At 36.9% G+C, this 21,363-nt stretch overlaps 1 protein-coding gene across 1 annotated transcript in view; it reads right to left on the bottom strand.

Moving 5' to 3' along the window:
* The window catches only part of HEPH (hephaestin), an 87,737-nt gene that overhangs the window by 50,225 nt on the left and 16,149 nt on the right, over window positions 1-21,363 (bottom strand). The window contains exons 9-12 of the mRNA XM_015252233.3: window positions 10,317-10,448; window positions 7,220-7,431; window positions 6,106-6,256; window positions 3,558-3,770 (exon numbers count right to left, since the gene is read on the bottom strand). Coding sequence (XP_015107719.1) covers window positions 3,558-3,770; window positions 6,106-6,256; window positions 7,220-7,431; window positions 10,317-10,448 — 708 coding nt within the window. The remainder of the gene's footprint in view (window positions 1-3,557; window positions 3,771-6,105; window positions 6,257-7,219; window positions 7,432-10,316; window positions 10,449-21,363) is intronic.

Here is a 21,363-nt window from a genome sequence, read left to right as displayed (position 1 = left end):
CAGATCTCTCTTTCTAGCCTGGACTTCTCCTCCGAAGTATATATTTCCATCCACAGCTACCTACTATAAAATCCACACCACTTGGATTTCACTAGGAACTTAAAACTCAACATGCCCCAAAATGAGTACTTTCTATCCACATGTTACTACCCTTCCCTTGCTCCTGTGTTTGCTCATTTGGGTAATAACACCACCACCCATCTAATGCACAAGATGAAAATTTCAGACATCCTTTCTCTTGCTCAGCCCCTCAGCAAAATCTTGTCAGATCTCTCAGATATCCTTTAACTTTGCTCCTTCTCTGCATCCTTTATGCTCCTACCTATTGTCAGGCTCTCATCACCTCTTTCAAGGCCCTCCTTCTCCACCTCCTCTTAAACCTTATTTCTTGGTATTCCTCAACAATGGTGCTATTAGCATGTTGTGTGAGATTGCTCTTCATTGTTTAAGACTGTCTTACTTATTGCAGAAAGCTTTAACATCTCTGACTCCCATTCTCTAAATGACAGTATCATACTCCTCATATCTCCAGACATTGTGACAACTAAAAATACCTGCTCACATTTCCAAATACATTTTAGCACACTACCTTAGTTGATAACCACTGAATAAAATCAGTCTATGCAACTTTTGTAGGCAGATGCTGCTTCCAAGTCATTGCCCATATGATTACTACTGCCTATAATGCCCTCTTTACCACCCATTCCATTTCTTTGCCTACTGACAGTTTACTTATCCTTAAAGACTCAGCTTGAATATCTACTTTTCTAGAAAAGTATTGCTCCAAATACAATCAGGCAGAAGTTGTTATAACTTACTGTGTATTACCATAGCTCTTGGCTGTTAGCATTATCATAGCATTGTGAATATTGTTTACACACCTATCTTCCTTTTACACTAACTGTGAACTGCTTCATCCATCCTCACATGCATAGCATCTAGACCAACAAGTGGAAGAAAACAGATGTTTACTATGTTTGGGGAAAATCTAATTGTAAAAGAAAGGGAAAATTAAAAATGAGGAAGAAAAAGGAGAAACAGAGGAAGACAAGGAGAGATAAAAGAAAGGATACAGATTAAAGGAAAAAGAAAAGAAAACAGGAAGAAAGGAAAAGGAATAAGATAAAAGAAAAAGGAGATAAAGAAACAAAAATAAAGAAGAGAAGGGAATTGAGAGAAGGGAAACCAAAAAAAAAAAAAAAGCAAAAATCAAAAGGAAAAAAAGAAGCAAAAAAAAGAAGAAGAAAAAAAGGATGGAAAAGAGGAAAGAAGGAAAGGAAAAAAGAAGGGAGATGTAAAAAAGAAGAAAAGCAAAACAGAAAGAATGAAAAAGAGAAAAAAGAGAGAAGGGAGAAAAAGTAATGGGGGAAAAAAGAGGGTAGGAAAGGGGGGAAAAGAAAAGAATAAAGAGTGAGCTCCACTGATGAAAAAGAGGAAGGAAACCCTTAGAGACCAGAGCAGTAATAAATATTCTCATCACTGCTAAGAAATCTAACATGAAGTTGGTGGAAAATAATACATTACAAGCTCTAGCTTTTTTATCTGCCACTTTCCATGGCACTCAAAGTTCTAGTATCAGTAGTTCTATTGGAAGACCTGAGATGTATTATTCAGGATGATATTTTTAAATACAAATGTATCATTTCTATTAAATGCAATTAATATTCAAAATTTAATTATTATTAGAATTTAAAGCAAAACAAAAAGAGGATTAAAAAAGTCACCAGTAAACCTGCAACATTCACACTCTTAACATTTTGCTGCATTTTTTCTAGATATTTGTTTTCTATTGTATTAAACATAATTATGAGCACCCCATAAACAAAATGTTGAATCTCATGGTGATATTTTTAAGCCACCTGCAAGGCTGCTTAATTACATGTGTATATTTACCAATCTTTGGGGGTCTACTCACAATGGCCTCTCTTAATCTTAATCAAAGACCAAATTCCCAAGGGCAGAATAAAGGAGATTAGATTAAATAGATCACCAAGGAGTAAGAATCAACAGGGCTTGATCAAGAAGGGGCAAGAGGAAAAAGAAAAAAAAATAGAAACTACATTCCTAACCTGAGAAAATCATTTTCCCCCTCAAGGTCTCTGTCTCATATTTCCATTAGTAAAATAAGTGAATTAAGATTATCTCAAAGGGGCTCTACCAGTTCCAATGTTCCACAATTCGGGAACTCTTCAGAAAGTGGAGAGTATAAAATGACTGGAAAATGTAAAGTTAAAAAAATGGGCTTTTGCTAGTAAGAAAACTCAGGAATCTTGACTATGTGTAAATTTTTAAGCCTTTACTCTTATAAACTCATTCACTTCCTCTCCCCCCATACTACTGATCAGAATGTTTTTAAGCCATCTACAGTCACTCTCCTAGGGCTGTAGTGTGGCACAAAAATAATTTTATTCATCCAAAGTAAGAGTAAGCTCTGGAGAGGTATATAGAACTGGCTGAGGAGCCTGTAATTTTGTAAGAGGGAGATTAAATGTAGAGTTTAGCTTTGGGGCCAAGGCTAGATAGAAGTCTTTCTTTTTCAGAAGTTCCCTATCCAAGCACTCACTGCAAGCACTTATTTCTGTTGTTCCTTTCAGCCCCGTTAATGGTTGTTTCCAATTTGCTAACAACAATTCTCCTTCACCAAGAAAGCATCCCAGGTGGATGGGCAGAAATGAGGACCCACGAAGTCTGTGGAGACCTGATTTATGTCAAATGTTTTTCAAAGCCAGTGCCAGGCTGAAATTATTAATTGTTAAAGTGACTTGCTTCATTTAGACATTTTTCCCCCCAGATATGAATGAAATTTACAGAACAAAAATAAAAGTTTAGTGGGAACTTCATGGAACTGACAGATTTTCCTTACAATCACTATTGCCACCTACTGCCTGGAAAAATAATGCACCCTAGAAACTGCAAGGGAGAAGGAGATGGAAGGAGGAAGGGAGGGAGGAAGAAAGAAAATAAAGGAAGGAAGGGAGGAATGGGGGAGGAATAAACAAAACAAGAAGGAAGAAATCTAGCCACAGAGAGTGATTAGACCAAAATTAAACAGCAAATTAATAAAAGAGCTTGAACTAGAAGTTCTTGTGTTCTGATTCCTAGGATGAAACTGTTACAGCACACCCCACCCTACTCCCACCAGAAGTTTGGAAAAAATTCTCACAGAATGTCAGAGTTGGAAGGCCTAGGTATATCTCCTGGACCTCTTTCCCAATGCAAGGATTGTATCTATAGAATTTTTATTTGGAGCTATGTGGCCAAGTCTACTCTCTGCCTATATAAGAATTGTCCTGATATTGAGCAGCATCCCTACTTCTTTCCTGTTGTTCCAGAAAGAAAGCTTCCTCAGCTCTTCACTCTATTCTGCCTGCAGCTGAGAAGAGAATCCAAATAACCAGAACATGGAGTAAACAATGAAGAAAAAGAATACAGAAGTGTTTTGAAAACTTCCCTAGTACCCTCAACATGACTCTTCTTTTCTCTTCACCATCCCCCCACCTCACCCACCCCCATGCCCAACAGTTTCTCAGCCTAGGGCCAACTGCTAAGGAACTTACCAGAGTTGTCGGGCTGCATGACGGCCATGACAAAGGTGTGAGGAAAGAGCATGGCTGCACTCTTCCTCATGCCCTGAAGCTGCACAGTGTTTCCCTGGAATGTGACCCCATGCACATCAGTCTCTGTGCCCAGGCCGAGCAGATGCCAGGCCACTTTATCACCCTTGCACATGTCCAGATTGGGCAGATTAGAGAACAGAAACCCGTTAATGGCTAGAAAACAGAAACACAAGACAGGGTGGGGAGATGAGACTAGACTACTCTGGCCAATAGCATGGCATCAGCTCTGTACTAAGATTTCCCACAACTTGAAATTTCTGAGTTATTCTCTACTCTTCTGCTTTCTTCCCTAAGCGACTTTAGTTCTACTTAGGAAGGACTTCCTCTTTGGGATGAAAGCCCAACTGGCCTTTCTGACTTTACCTCCTGCTCCTCCTTTTCCATGTTCCACACTGAACTACTCTCCACTACCACAACTCCTTCACACACACACACACACACACACACACACACAAGTACCAATCTCTCCTGTTACCACTTTCTTGAAACTCTCATCCTTTGGCTTCTGTAGCACCATACTTTCCTGGTTCTCTTACAACTTCTCTGATTGTTCCTCTTCCATCTTTTTCTCATTCTTCATGCCTCTGTAAAGTGTTGGGGTTCCCCAAGCTTCCATCCTCAGCTTTCAATCTGCTTCCTTCTCTTTATTTTCACTTCCATTGCCACTGGCCTGAGCACCTGCAAAAGCCTCCTCCCTGGGACTCTTGCCTGCAATCTATCTTCTCACTCTCTCACACACACATATACACCATTATCCTGTGAGCTCTATTTGGCTTTGCATTCCCAAGACCTTAAACATGGTAGGCACTTAGAAAACACATGTTTACTTTTCACATGCTGTTCCCTCTGCCTGGAGTAAACTTTCCTTCTCGTGTCCCACTATAGCAAATTACTACACATCCATCATGTCCAAACTCAGATGTCACCTCTTCTGTGAAGCAGTTATTACAACCTTTCTAGTTTCCTTGAAATTTTCCCCAACAAAATTCTGCTGTATCACTTATCAGAATTCAATAATTTACTTACAAATCTATCTCCCACTCTAAATAGACCTAACAGGAAGCACATCATTTTTTCTGTATTTGTGTGACTGCCCAAACACCTGACACATTGCCTGGTACTAATCAGGTGCTCTATAAATTCAGACTGGAATAATCTTGGCTTGTAGGACTATCTTAATATTCCAGTTGATGTAACTTGCTGGTAATGAGAACCAAGAGATGAAGCCAAAAGACAACACAGTCATTCTTGATCCCCCACCACCCTCCATACTCTCCTCAAAAATATGGGAAGATCTGCTTGAAGCAGATATAATTTCAAAGTCCCTACATCCACTGGGACCAGCTTGAATGAGTAACTTTATTTGATAATCTCCTGAAATGTGATAGGAAAATTGCTTAACTCATGATTCTGCTTCCCCTGTCTATAATATTTGATTGCAAACCTATTCAAACCCCAAGTCTCAGTTCAAGAACTCCCTTCTTCTGGGTATCCTTTAATTGGATTGTTTCTCATTAACGTTCTCCTCCTTTGAATTCTGTCACATAAATGCTGTTCTACAAAATTTAGCACTTAATCATAGTCTGTCTTAGATTGTTCCAAAAATGTTTTATGAGTGTTGTTAGGGTGTTGTTAGTCTCATCTCATTGCAAAATGTTGAGAGCTCCTTGGAAAGTCAGACGATATATCCCCACTAATTCATTCACTCACCCACCTACTCATTAATTTAGTAGTTGACTAGTTCCATAAATATTTACTATGCATTAGACCACATAAAGGATTCACAAATTAACAACAAACAATACTCACCTTTAAGGAGACTACATTCTAGCAGAAGTCAAAAGCCATGTAACAGATAACTACAATATTGATGAGTTTTTGGAATTGTTATTAAAATGGCCGGATAAAAAAAAATAGTAGTTCAGAAGAGGGTGTCATTATCCTGGGTGTGGGTGATAAGAAATGGTTACATGGAGGAAGTAGTTTTTGAGTAGGTCTTAGAGAGTGGAAAGAAGTTACACAGGCAAAGAGCAAAGATGTAAGGAGGGGCATTTCAAGTGGAGGACAAAGCATTGCAAAAGTATGAGCTCAGAAAAGTATAAGCTATGTCTATGTAGAGAAAAATATCTCTGGTTGGTTGGAGTATGGGGTTGAGAAGCAAGGGTAGTGAGTGATAAGGGAGGAGGAGAAGAGACTGGAAAAGTATCATCCCAGCTTACTCTTCTCATTCTCCAGTGGATCCTTTGTGTGGAATCATTATTTCACAGTACGTTTTTCCAGTGTCACCCGTACTGTGAAGTAGAACATAACACAAGAAGATGCTAAGTATAAGACCTGTTCTATTAGGTTCAATCCCTCAACTAGCTTATCTCATGGGCAGAACTGACCAATGCTGTCAGTATTTTCAAGAATGAGTCATGATTAAGTCTAGGTTAGACTTTACTCATAACCTCTTAGTTGTAGCTCAGGGCAAAAACATTCCCCATACCATGCATCCGATTGGAGTCTTGGAAACCCTTGGCATCCTCTGAGAGCAGACGGGAATCCAACATAGCAGTTGCTTGGTTGGCATTGCTGTACCAGCTCTTGTTCTCATCCAACACAGTGAAAAGTAGAAAGAATTCTTTATCCACCCCTTTCTGTAGTCCCAGTAGAAGAGAACAGAGGGAAGAATAACAATAGTTTCAGCAATTGTGGACTGTGTAGCTCCAGACACAAAGATCCCTGATTATTTCCCATTTCCTTGTCCAAACACGGAGCCAAGACCATATCACCTGCTTAGAGCTGCAGTTGTTTCTAGGAAATTTTTCCGCAGGTAAATTCAAATTGCAGGTGGGTGAAGGAGGTTAGAATAGAGTGATATGACTGGAAGGGAGGGATGTATGTAAAAGGGTGGGAAAGAAGGACAAGATGAGGATTATGGAGAAGAATAGAGGGTGTTCTAGAACAGAGCTTAGAGTCAAATGGGGAGAAGAGTGGGAAAGGTGCCTAGGAGATTAGGAGAAGACTCTCTGGGATGTGGGGAGGAATTAGAAAATACACTATTTTTATTATTCAGTATTAATTATAGTAATATTATTGTTATTACTGCCAACATTTATTGAGTGCTTACTATGTATCAGACACTCAGACACTGTGTTAAGCACTTTATATGGGTTATTTTAATTAATCTTCACTGAAACTGAAGATACCTTCTTCCATTGTTAACCCTTTACTATAGATGAGGAAACTGAGGCAAAGAGAAATTAAGTAATTTGCCCAAGGTTACAAAGCTAAAAATGATTAAATGGATATGAAAGAAGACAAGCAAATAGTAAAGCAGATTTAGGAATTAGGAGCAAGGTTTAGGGGCCACTGAAGTTAAAAAAATGAGGAGATAATAGGAGAATTTAAAATAGGAATGGAGACTAAGGTGTGTGTTTGTGAATGAAAGAATAGCATGCAAGATAGCACGAGATCACCAAATATCAATTTTTGATTTAATAATTTGTTTTTTTCCCATCTCCTCACCTCTAGAACCCCATTCCATGCTGAATTCTTATTCAGCAACCCAGCCTCATCCTCTTCCCAGCAGGCTTTTCAGCCAGAAACCCTGGCAATACCTGTTTGCCATCTGCACCCAAGGCACCAGCCTTGCACACCAACAAGGGGCCCACCAGACCAGAATTTGTATCTCTTATGGGATCTGCAGCAGAGAAGTACATCCAGGTAAGACAGGCAGGATCTCGAGCAGTGGGGCCGGCATGGGTGGGGACTGTCCAGCGGTATGTTACTTTCTCAAAGGGGTTGGCCACCAATCCGGGGTGGGATGAGCCTACAGGGAAAACATGGAATTCATCACTCACATTGGCTAGAATGAGCATCATCATCTCCAAACAGTAGGGCAAAGATTATAATCCCACAAAGGCATTTTGGGGCAGTAGTAGGAGCAGCAATAACATGGAATATAGAATATTGAAAAGGATCCTGGGTGGGAGTCAGAGGGTGGATTCTGGTTCTACCACTAATTGTAATATGAACTGGAGAAATGTAAACTTCCCCAGGTTTCAGTTTTCTAAACTCATAGGACTTAAGAAATGAAAGGGCTTTTAAAATTTATTTGGACTATCCCTCACATAAAAATACACATTCATCTGTTCTTGTATTCCTACCTCTGCTTAAAAATATTCAGAAATGGAAGATTCACTACCTGCTATCATAGCCTGTTTCATCTTTGAACAGTTCTAATAGTTGAACAATTTCTCTCTATATATGTATGCAGGTGTGTGTGTGTATATATATATATATATATATATATATATATATATATATATATATATATACACTAAGGCTGTAATTTCTTAAATGGACACAAGTAATGGTCAAAAAATGCATAGAAATTTTATTTAAAAATTTAAAACCTATTAGTAATCAAAGAAGTACAAATGAAAACTGTTAGATAACTTTTTTGCCTGTCAAATTAACAAAATTTTTAAACATTATCATACTCAGCGCTGGTGAGAAGTGGTTCAAATGGTACCTACTCCTCTCACTCACCTACGAAAAGGTTAATTGTAAATGAAAATAGCCCTTTTGGAAAAAAAATTGACAGAACGTATCACAAGTCTTAAAAAGTTTATGCCCAAGAAAAATGATACAAATTAAGTACTGAAAATTTTCAACCTAACACAAGTAAAAATGAGTTTTGTTGTTGTTGTTTGCCTTCAAGACTGACATTTTAACAAACATTAAAATGGCTGCCCGGGGGGACTGGGTATAGCTCAGTGGTAGAACACATGCTTAGCATGCATGAGGTTCTGGGTTCCATCCCCAGTGCTTCCATAAAAAAGAATTAAAAAATTGAAGGGCTGCCCTGTGCTGGTAAGGTTGTAAGAAAATGTGTCCTCCCTCTCGGTAACTGTTCATAGAACTCCACATTGATATGACTGCAAAATTTTCCATAAAGCAATTTGGACGTAGGTACCAAAATTTTTCATGTGTGTATCATTTGTCACAATTCCACATCTTAAAAATATATTCTGATGAAATAATCATAAAAGTATGCAAAGAAACACAAAGATGTTTGGAGTATAATTTTGTTGTGGTTTTCACCTTTTATTTATTTATTTTTAAGGGGGTTAATTTTATTTTTTATTGAAGTGTAGTTGATTTACAATGTTAGTTTCAACTGTACAGCAAAGCAATTCAGATATATATATATATACACACACACACATATATATATATATCAGATTATTTTCCCTTATAGGTTATTACTAGTAATTGAATATAGTTCCCTGTGCTATATGATAGGTCCTCGGAGTGTAATTTATAATATGGTGATATATAATTTAGGGTGGCTTTAACTTATTTTTCTTATTCATTCACTGTTTCTAACTCTTTAAATTTTCAAACAAACAGAAAATTTTAAAGGATAGTACAATGATAACCCTACTACTTGGAGTTGACTGCTAACATTTTGACATCTTTAATTTATCTAAATTTATGTGTATGTATATCCACACACACACATACACATACAGTTTTTGTTTGCTTTTACTAAATCATTTGGAAGTAAAATGCAAGCATCATGACATTTTACTTCTGAATACATCAGTAAGTACTCCTATTTACCACAATAACATTACCACAGCTAATAAAATACCCTAACACCATCTAATATCCAGTGTATATAAAAAAATTTCCGACTATCTTCAAAATGTCTCTTTTCAGAACCAAAATCAAGCAAGGTTTGCATATTGCCTGTGATGTTGTCTCTTTAATTTTTTCCCCTATTACATTGATTTATTTTAATAGAAGTGTAGTTGTTTTACAATATTGTGTTAGTTTCTCTTATACAGCCTAGTGATTCAGTTTTTTATACACACACACATACATATACACACATATACATATATACACACACATATATATAATCTTTTTCATATCAGTTGCACTGTAGAATATTATTTCATACCAGATTTGTCTGTAACTTTGCCCTTTATGCGTTCGGTATTTTTTTAATATATTTTTGGCTTGGGATTAACATGTGTTAATATTATTCTCAGAGAAAACAATAAATTAACTACCTAATAATTCTACTTCTAGGATTCTCTCCTGATATAGTAATCCAAACCAAATGTATGTATTGATTCATTGCAACATGACTTACAATATTAAAAATAATGAAAACAATCTACATGTTCAAACAACAGAGGATAAGGTAAACAAATTATGGCAAATCCATGACACAGAGTATTATATAATCATTAAAATTTTTATAATATAATGGCATAGAAAATGGACACAATATAACAGTAAGTGAAAACAGTATGATAAAAAACCATACAAAATATTATCACAAATCTATAATTATATACGTTTGTATAAACATGTATAATATTAAAAGGTATTCCAAAATGTAATGGCAATTTATCTATGAATGATGTTTATTTATTTTATAATTTTTTCCATGTTTATCAAAATTCCATAATATATACATTTTATTTTTATAATCAGAATATATTTAAATATATTTAAAAGTAATTGTCTCTTATTGACCTCAGCTCTGCCTCTCTATAATATGCATTCATTCAACAACATCCATGCATGACAATTAATTCTGCCTCCTTCTCTCTCTTCCCCTCCCCTATTTATTTATCTTCTAGATCTACCTGCTATAACATGCAGCCACATTACTCAGAAACCCTGCCTTCTCACCATCATTGTACACAGTTCCCTCGGAGTCCTTCTCATAAAAGACCCCATGAGGCTGTATGCTGAATGGCTGGGAGGCACGGTTGTAGAAGATCACCTGGATGGTGTCACCCACCTCAGCCCGGATCACTGGCCCTATGACATGATGAGGAGAGACAATGGGAATGAAAATAAAGATGACCAGGGAGGATGGAAACAGAAGAAGAGGGAGGGAAAGAAAAGAGAAATGAAAATAGGGAGAATTTTCCTTTTTGCAATAATAAAAATAATCCTTTTCAAATATGTTGCAATTAAAAGTTATAAAAACACTTCAAAATCCATTATCTCATTTTGATACTCAAATGTCATTCTAAAAATACAAAACAGACTATAGCTTCATTTTACAGATGAGAAAACTGCAACTCAGAGAACTGGAATTGATCTGCCCAATTTGAAATAACTGATTAGGAACAGAGCCAGGTCCTGAAGCCAGGGTTTTCTCCTGCCCCACTGTAAGGTCCAATTCCATTTCTCCTATCTTTATTGCCCCAGTTCCCACAGCTGCATTTCCTAGTAGGATACATCTAAATATCTGAACTTCCTTCAATCCTAAACTGACTCTAAGCAGATGAAATTATTTATAAACTCTATTCAGGCTCTGGACTAGGTAGTCTAGCCATGACGTCTAAACTTGTCTTTGCTCCACAACCTACCACGTATAACTGTGAATGAAAAATATTGCCAGCCATATCAGTAAACAAAGATGCTGTGACCATCAAGTCATTAGTTGCTACTGTTACCCCCAAAAGTGAATAGAAGGAACTCAGGTTGTGGACAAGCAGGCAGCCTGGCCTCTGGTGCCACCAATGGTGCACCCTGAGTGAACTCAGGATACTGGTTCTAGATAGCTAGGTGCATATCAAAGGAATGATTTCAATGAGCCCAGACATTTGTGTCTTTTCATACATACAAAACCACTAAATTTCTTAACTTGAGATATCTGGTTTCTTTAATTAACAGTAATCTTTTGATGCTCTGAATACCTGGTCTTTGTTGCAAAAACTTATATATATCCTGGCTTCTCCCTTGCCTGAGTGGAACTGCCACTTAGAGCAAGCTGCGAGGTTGTCTCCTGGGCTCAAGTCCTCAGAAAATCCACTGAATAAAACATAACTTTTAGGTTGTGTATTTTATTTCAGTCGACATAACCTCGCTTGGGTCAGCATTGAGTGAAATACCAATACCGTAGTTCAGAATTTCTGGCTTGGTTTTTGCTCAGTTTCTCCACCTAATGCCCCACCCCTGCTCAAAGATTATGAACCAATACCCCACTTACAATAATGGACAAAATAACTAAATAAACAGAATTGAGAAAAGTGGGAGACAAACCACACAACAGGCCAACTATAGCTATCATATATGGAACATTCTACCCACAAGAACAGAACACACAGTCTTCTCAAGTGCACATAGGACATGTTCCAAGATAAAACAAATGTTAGGCCACAGGCTAAGTCTCAGTAGACTTAAAAATATATCATACAAATTATCTTCTCCATCCACAGTGAGATGAAGTTAGAAATCAATAACAGAAGGAAAACTGGAAAATTTACAAAATTTTGGAAGTCAAGCCACACAATTTCAAACAAGCAATAGATCAGAAAAGCAATCACAAGGGAAATTAGAAAATACACAGAGGAAAATGAAAATGACAACACAACATACCAAAGCATGAAATGTTAGTGAAAGAAGCGCTGAGGGGTAAATTTATAGCTATAAATAATTTTAAAAAATGAAAATTCTCAAATAAACAACTTAATTTTGCAACTTAAGTAACTAGGGAAAAAAACTAACTTAACCCAGAGGGGCCAAGATGATGGAGTCGAAGGATGCTGGTAGTTTACTCTCTCCCACAAATACACCAAAACTCACATTCACGGACCCACTCAGCCAACCAAAGCACCTGCCGAACTCCAACAGAACATCACCCTATTCAAAAGACAAAGATACCAAGAATCCGGTAAGAGAAAAGGAAAAAAAGAAAGAAGAAAAAGAAAAGCAGTGCAGGACTGGTCCCGAAAGGAGGAAGCAGCATAGGAAGAATAGCACTCATTTGTTGAATCTCTGCCTCTCCAATGTAGAGGTCAGTGGGACAGAGTGGGAGCCTCTGAAGCTCGGTTCTGTATGGAGCAGCCCTTGACCAACAGAACTAGGTTAAATGGGCATAGAAAGTCTCAGCAACTCCCAGCCCTAAAACCAAAGTGGCAGGTGGGGGATGGGACAGACTGCCCCAGCTGGGTGGAGGACTGGAACAGTTGCACTGAGACACCTTTGGGGGACTGCAGGGTGCTGAACACCGTGGATGAGTGGCTACACAGAGCAAAACAACCTGGGCCCTCCATAAAACATCATGGCTGATGTACCCTGAGGGGAAGGGTGCTATATCCCCATCTCTAAAACCCGCTGAAAGTTTTTGGGAGAAGAGAAGCGGGACTCAGCCACAGCCACCATATCCTCCAGTGCTTAGCACTCAGGCAGGGGCAGGGTTGAGACTTGAATGCAAACCTAAGAGCTTAGCAGCCTCAAAGGACAGACAGAGACTTGTTTACAGCCGCAGGCAGATAGGCTATATCTGCCCTGGTACTTCAGAGAACTTGCACCGCCAAGACAAACAAGGAGCTGAATTTTGTCACAGAGCAGAGGCAGGGCTGTTCTGCCATCTTCCCCGAGCCTGCCTACACAGAGGGGACCTGGGGTGGAGCTGGCAGCTGCACAGAGCAGGGGAGCAACCGGTGCTGGTAGAGGGAGGGCAGCCACCCGCCTTTCTGGCAGGAGCACAGCACTTGATCACGGTGCTGGGAGGTGGCACGATCCACCCACCTAACTCACAGAGCACAGCATCAGACTGCAGCATCAGAAGGGGGAGTGAACAGCCCGCCCACCATGAAGGAACACAGCAGCTATCCTAGTGTTGGGAGGGGGTGCAATCTGCTTGTGGACAGGCACTGCTTGGGAACAGCACAGATGAGGGGTGCCAACAATAGGCCTCTAGAAGCAGCAAGCTGAGTTCGCAAAACAGGGCGAAGACAGACTAATCGATAAAATCAATAAGAGTGCACAGTCTCCATGAGAACACATCTCCCACTTTTTTTATCTGTTCTATTCTCTATTACCCTTTTAATTTTCACTTTTTAAACAATTGTATATGCTTCCAGTTTTAATCCCTTTTAAATTTTCCTTTAAAGTATCTTATTATTATTTTTAAAGACACACAGAATTTCATTTATATTTCTCTTGGTTTTGACCTCCTGTTATTCATTATTCAGATTTCAAAAATTTTTTTGCTGTTTTCTCATTTTTTAAAGGTTTTAAAGACATCTCAACCCGAATGCTATTCTGCTTCAACTTGCTCTTCTATTATTCATTAAACACTGTTCTTAAAACAGTTTTACCTCCCTTCTTTTAAAGTAATCTTTTTATTTTATCTTTTTTTAATCTCTCCTATTTTCTATTATTTTTTAATTTTTACATTTTATACAATTGTATATGCTTCTAGTTTCTATCCCTTTTAAATTTTTATTTTAAAACATTTTTATTTTTAAAAATCCACCTGATCTCCTTTTATTGATTATACACAGGTATCAAATACTGATTTTTGCTCTTTTCTCCTTTTTTTTAAGGTTTTTAAAAGACATCTCAACTCGATTGCTAGTCTGATTAAAATTGTTCTTCTATTACTGATTATACACTGTTTTCAAACTTTTTTTCTCCCATCATTTAAAATTCTGTCTCTCTTTTTTTTTTAAACCTTTATTCCTGCATAGGCATTAGATAGATAACTAAATAAACTCCTTAAAGACTACAATAGATAACTGATACTCCAAAAGCCACATTGCCAGAGAGAGATGAGCAAGATGAAGAAGTAGAGGAACCACTCCCAATTAAAAGGCCAAGAGAAATCCACTGAAAGAATGATCAATGAAATAGACATTGATGGCCTACTAGATCAAGATGTCAAAAAAAAAGAGTGATAAAAGTACTGAAGGAACTAAAAGAGATAGTGTTTAGAGATATAAAATGTCAAAAATGAAATCAAAACTATAAAGAAGAGCCAAGTAGAATTGGTAAGCTCATTGGCTGAGATGAGAGCTTATCTAAAGGCTGTACAAAGCAGACTAGATAATGCAGAGGAATGAATAAGTGATCTAGAAGACAGGACAACAGAAAGCACACAATCAGAACAGCTGAGAGAAAAGCAAATTAAAAACAATGAAGACAACATACGGGACCTATGGGATAATATAAAGAGTGCAAATCTATGTATAATAGGGGTTCGAAAAGGAGAAGAAAGAACAAAGGGGATTGAAAAGGTATTGGAAGAAATCATGACTGAAAGTTTCCCAAACTTAAACAAGGAATCAGATATTGAAGTACAAAAAGCTCACAGGGTGCCAACAGGAAGAACTTAAACTAACTCACACCAAGACATATCATAATCAAGATGGCCAGAGATAGGGATAAAGAAATGATTCTAAGAAAAATATTCTAAGAGAAAAATAGAGTGAGTTACAAGGGGACCTCCATAAGGCTCTCAGCTGATTTCTCTACACAAATACTACAGTCCAGAAGGGAGTGGCAAGATATATTCAAAGTCGTGAATGAAAAAAAGATGCAGCCTAGGATATATTATCCAGCAAGGCTATCCTTTAGGATAGAAGAAGAGATAAAGAATTTCACAGACAAGCAAAAACTAGAAGAGTTTAGCAACACTAAACCCATGCTAAAAGAAATATTGAAAGGTCTACTCTGAAAAGAAAAGAAGCAGGATGCTACAGAAATGAGAAAGTCATAACTGGAAAGGTGATAACTACCATGAATTGCAAATGGAATAAACATGAAATTATAAAAGAAGACATGTAAATCATAAAGAGTGGGAGAGGGAAGCAAGAAAATATGGAGTTTTTTTTTCTTTTTTTTAAAGTTTTCTGTTCTCAATAGGATGGGTTTGAGCTTATATTAATATCTGTTTCATACAAACAGTTATAGTAATGGGATAATAGATTTACAAAAAAGGCAACCACAAGCCAAAAACATACAACGGAGTCACAAAAACTAAATAAAATCCAAGATAATACACAGGAAAATTACCAACCACAAAAGGAAGAAGAAAGGAACAAAGAAGAAATACCAAATCAACTGCAAAGATAAGTTCAAAATGGCAATAAACACACATCTATCATTAATGACTGTAAAAGTTAACGGACTAAGCACTCCAATCAAAAGAAATAGAGTGGAAGACTGGATAATAAAGCAAGAACCTTCAATATGCTGCATACAACAGACCCACTTTAAGGAGAAGGACACAGATAGATTGAGAGTGAAAGGATGGAAAAGGATATTCCATGCAAATGGAAAACCAAAAAAGCAGGTGTAGCAGTACTAATTTTAGACAAAATAGACTTTAAAACAAAGGCCATAAAGAAAGATAAAGAAGGACAATTTATAATGATTAAAGGAGTAATACAAGATGAGGATATTACACTCCTTAATATATATGCACCCAATATAGGAGCACCTAAGTACATAAAACAATTACTAACAGAGATAAAGAGGAATATTGATGGGAATACAATCACTGTCAGAGATTTTAACACCGTATTAACATCACTAGAAAGATATTCCATACAGAAAATAAATAAGGCAACAAAGAAATTAAATGATGCAATAGAAAAATTAGACTTGGTGGATATTTTCAGAGCATTACAATGCCCCAAAAATAGGATATATATTCTTTTCTAGTGCACATGGAACATCTTCTAGGACTGATCATGTACCTGGGCACAAAAGAAGCCTCAACAATTTTAAGAAGATAGAAATTATCTCAAGCATCTTTACTGACCACAATGCCATGAAACTAGAAATCAAATACAAAGAAAGAATTCAGAAAAAAGGAAAGCATGGAGATTAAACAACATGTTACTAAAAAACCAATGGGTCAATGAGGAAATCAAAGTTGAAATTAAAAAATACCTTAATAAAAATGAAAATGAAAACACAACTAAACAATATTTATGGGATGTTGCAAAGGCAGTGCTGAGAGGGAATTTTATAGTGATACAGGCCTTCCTCGAAAAGAGAAGAACAATCTCAAATAAACAATCTAACCCACAAGCTAAAAGAATTAAAAAACGAAGAGCAAAAAACTGCAAAAGTCAGCAGAAGGAAGGAAATAATAAAATCAGGGAGGAAATAAATAAAATAGAGATTAAAAAAACAATAGAAAAAATCGATCAAACCAAAATCTGTTTTTTTGAAAAAGTAAATGAAATCGATAAACTTCTGGCCAAGCTCACAATGAAGAAAACAGAGGGAGTACAAATAAGCAAAATAAGATACGACAATGGAGAAATTACAACAAATAACATAGAAATACAGAATATCATATGAGAATATTATGAAAAACTATATGGAAATAAAATGGATAACCTAGAGGAGATGGACAAGTTTCTGGAAACATTGTCCACCAAGACTGAATCAAGAAGAAACTGACCACTTGAACAAACCAATTACTAGGAATTAAATAGAAACAGCAATAAAAACCTCCCTAAAAATAAAAGTCCAGGACCAGACGGCTTCACTGGGGAATTCTACCAAACATACAAAGAAGAACTCATACCAGTCCTTCTCAAACTCTTGCAGAAGATTGAAAAGAAGGGAGCACTCCCAAATTCATTCTATGAAGCCACCATCACCCCGAAACCAAAACCAGGCAAAGACACTACCAAAAAGAGGGATCAAAGACCAATATCCCAGATATTTTATTACTTTGGGTGCTATTTTAAAGGGGATTGTTTCTTTACTTTCTTTTTCTGTTGATTTATCATTAGTGTAAAGAAAGGCAACTGATTTTTGAACATTAATTTTGTAACCTGCTACCTTGCTGAATTCTTCGATCAGCTCTAGTAGCTTTTTTGTGGACCTTTTAGGGTTTTCTATATATAGTAACATGTCATCAGCATATAATGACACTTTTACCTCTTCTTTTCCAATTTGGATCACTTTTATTTCTTTCTCTTGCTTGATTGCTGTGGCTAGGACTTCCAGGACTATATTGAATAGGAGTGGTGATAGTGTGCATCCTTGTCTTGTCCCAGATTTTAGTGGGAAGCTTTTGAGTTTTTCACCGTTGAGAACTATGCTGGCTATAGGTTTGTCATATATAGCTTTTATTATGTTGAGATATGTTCCCTCTGTACCCACTTTGGCGAGAGTTTTTATCATAAATGGGTGTTGAATTTTATCAAATGCTTTTTCTGCATCGATTGAGATGATCATGTGGTTTTTGTCCTTTCTCTTGTTGATGTGATGTATTACATTGACTGATTTGCGTAAGTTGAACCAGCCTTGTGTTCCTGGGATGAACCCCACTTGGTCATGATGTATAATCTTTTTTATGTGTTGTTGGATTCTATTTGCTAAAATTTTGGTGAGGATTTTGGTGTCTATGTTCATCAGTGATATTGGCCTATAATTCTCTTTTTTTGTAGTGTCTTTGCCTGGTTTTGGTATCAGGGTGATTGTGGCTTCATAGAATGAGTTTGGGAGTATTCCCTCCTTTTCAATTGTCTGGAAGAGTTTGAGAAGCACTGGTATGAGTTCTTCTTTGTATGTTTTGTAGAATTCCCTGGTGAAGCCATCTGGTCCTGGACTTTTATTTGTAGGGAAGTTTTTAATTGCTATTTCTATTTCCTTTCTAGTGATCGGATTGTTCAAGTGTTCAGTTTCTTCTTGATTCACTATGGAAAACAGTGTGGAGATTCCTCAAAAGACTAGGAATAGACTTACCATATGACCCAGGAATCCCACTCCTGGGCTTGTACCCAGAAGGAAATCTACTTCAGGATGACACCTGCACCCCAATGTTCATAGCAACACTATTTACAATAGCCAAAACATGGAAACAACCTAAATGTCCATCAACAGGTGACTGGATAAAGAAGAAGTGGTATATTTATACAATGGAATACTACTCAGCCATAAAAACTGACAACATAATGCCATTTGCAGCAACATGGATGATCCTAGAGAATGTCATTCTAAGTGAAGTAAGCCAGAAAGAGAAAGAAAAATACCATATGAGATCGCTCATATGTGGAATCTAAAAAACAAAAACAAATAAAAACAAAGCATAAATACAGGACAGAAATAGACTCATGGACAGAGAATACAGACTTGTGGTTACCGGGGGGGGGTAGAGGGTGGGAAGGGGTAGACTGGGATTTCAAAATTGTAGAATAGATAAACAAGATTACACTGTATAGCACAGGGAAATATACACAAAATGTTATGATAAATCACAGAGAAAAAAAATGTGACAATGAGTGTGTATATGTCCATGAATGACTGAAAAATTGTGCTGAACACTGGAATTTGACACAACACTGTAAAATGATTATGAATCAATAAAAAATGTAAAAAAAAAGACCAATATCACTGATGACCATAGGTGCAAAACTCCTTACCAAAATATTAGCAAATAGAATCCAACAGCTCATAAAAAAGATATACAACATGATCAAGTGGGGGTCCATCCCAGGGACACAAGGGTGGTTCAACATATGCAAATCCATCAATGTAATACATCACATCAACAAGAGAGAGGACAAAAACCACATGATCATCTCAATCGATGCAGAAACAGCGTTTGATAAAATTCAACCACTATTTATCATAAAAACTCTCACCAAAGTGGGTACAGAGGGAGCATATCTCAACATAATAAAAGCTATATATGAGAAACCTACAGCCAGCATAGTACTCAACAGTGAAATACTCAAAAGCTTCCCAATAAACTCTAGGGCAAGGCAAGGCTGCCCACTATCACCACTCCTATTCAACATAGTCTTGGAAGTCCTAGCCACAGCAAGCAGGCAAGAGAGAGAAATGAAAGGGATCCAATTTGGAGAAGTAGAAGTAAAGCTGTGACTATATGCCAACAACATGTTACTATATATATAGAAAACCCTAAAAGTTCCACACAAAAACTACTAGAGCTGATTGAAGAATTCAGCAAGGTAGCAGGTTACAAGATTAATGTTCAAAAATCAGTTGCATTTCTTTACACTAATGATGAATCAACAGTAAAAGAAAGTATAGAAACAATCCCCTTTAAAATAGCACCCAAAGTAATAAAATACCTAGAAATAAATCTAACCAAGGAGGTGAAATAATTATACACAGAAAACTATAAACCACGGCTGAAGGAAATTAAAGAAGACATAAAAAAATGGAGAGACATCCCATGCTCCTGGATTGGAAGAATCAATATTGTTAAAATGGTCATATTGCCCAAGGCATCTACAGATTTAATGCAGTCCCTATCAAATTACCCAGGACATGTTTCACAGAACTAGAACAAATCATAATAAAATTTATATGAAACTACAAAAGACCTAGAATTGCCAAAGAATTACTGAAGAAAAAGAAAGAGACTGAAGGAATAAGTCTCCCAGACTTCAGACAATACTATAGAGCTACAGCAATCAAAAAAGCATGTTATTGGTATGAAAACAGACATATGGACCAATAGAACAAAATAGAGAGCCCAGAAATGAACCCACAAACTTTTCGTCAACTAATCTTTGACAAAATAGGCAAGAATATACAATGGAATAAAGACAGTCTCTTCAGCAAATGGTGTTGGGAAAACTGGACAGCAGCATGTAAAGCAATGAAGCTAAAACACTCCCTTACACCATACACAAAAATCAGCCCAAAATGGATCAAAGACTTAAACATAAGGCAAGATAAATTAAACCTCCTAGAAGAAAATATAGGCAGAACATTATCTGACATATATCTCAAAAATTTTCTCCAAGAACAGTCTACCCAAGCAATAGAAATAAAAGCAAGAATAAACCAATGGGAACTAATTAAACTTAGAAGCTTCTACATAGCAAATGAAACCATAAACAATACAAAACAACCTCTGGAATTGGAGAAAATTTTTGCAAAAGATGAAACTGACAAAGGCTTGACCTCCAGAGTGTACAAGCAACTCATATGACTTAATAAGAAAAAAACAAACAACCCAATCCAAAAATGGGCAAAAGACCTAAATAAACAATTCTCCAAGGAAGAAATACAAATGATCATTCAGCACATGAAAAAATGCTCAGTGTCACTGATTATCAGAGAAATGCAAATCAAAACTCCAATGAGGTATCACCTCACACCAGTCAGAATGGCCGTCATTCAAAAGTCCACAAATGACAAATGCTGGAGAGGCTGTGGATAAAAGGGAACCCTCCTACACTGCTGGTGGGAATGTAGTTTGGTACAGCCACTGTGGAAAACAGTATGGAGATTCCTCAAAAGACTAAGAATAGACTTACTGTATGACCCAGGAATCCCGCTCCTGGGCATATATCCAGAAGGAAGCCTACTTCAAAAAGACACCTGCACCCCAATGTTCATAGCAGCATTACAATAGCCAGGATATGGAAACAACCTAAATGTCCATCAACAGATGAATCGATTGAGAAGATGTGGTATATTTATACAATGGAATTCTTTTCAGCCACACACACAAAAAAAGACGACAACATAACACCATTTGCAGCAACATGGATGTCCCTGGAGAGTGTCATTCTAAATGAAGTAAGGAAGAAAGAGAAAGAAAAATAATATATGTGATCGCTCATATGTGGAATAAAATAAAAGAACATAAATACAAAACAGAAACACACTCATAGACATAGAATACAACCTTGTGGTTGCCAAGAGGGTGGGGGTTGTGTAGGTACTGACTGGGGTTTGAAAATTTGTAGACACTGACAGGCATATGTAGAATAGTTAAACAACATTATACTGTGTAGCACAGGATAATGTATACAAGATCTTGTGGTAGCTCACAGTGAAAAAGAATGCAACAGTGAGTATATGTATGTTCATGTATAACTTTAAAATTATGCTCTACAGAGGCATTTGACACAGCATTGTAAAATGACTATAACTCAATAAAGCTGTTAAAAAAATGTGTTCAATGGGAAAAAATATTTCATAAGTAAAA

The sequence above is a fragment of the Vicugna pacos genome, chromosome X (genome assembly GCF_048564905.1).
Source record: "Vicugna pacos chromosome X, VicPac4, whole genome shotgun sequence".
NCBI classification, from domain to species: Eukaryota; Metazoa; Chordata; class Mammalia; order Artiodactyla; family Camelidae; genus Vicugna; species Vicugna pacos.
The sequence above is the reverse complement of the archived record's forward strand: the minus strand, read 5'-3'. Positions and strand labels throughout refer to the sequence as shown.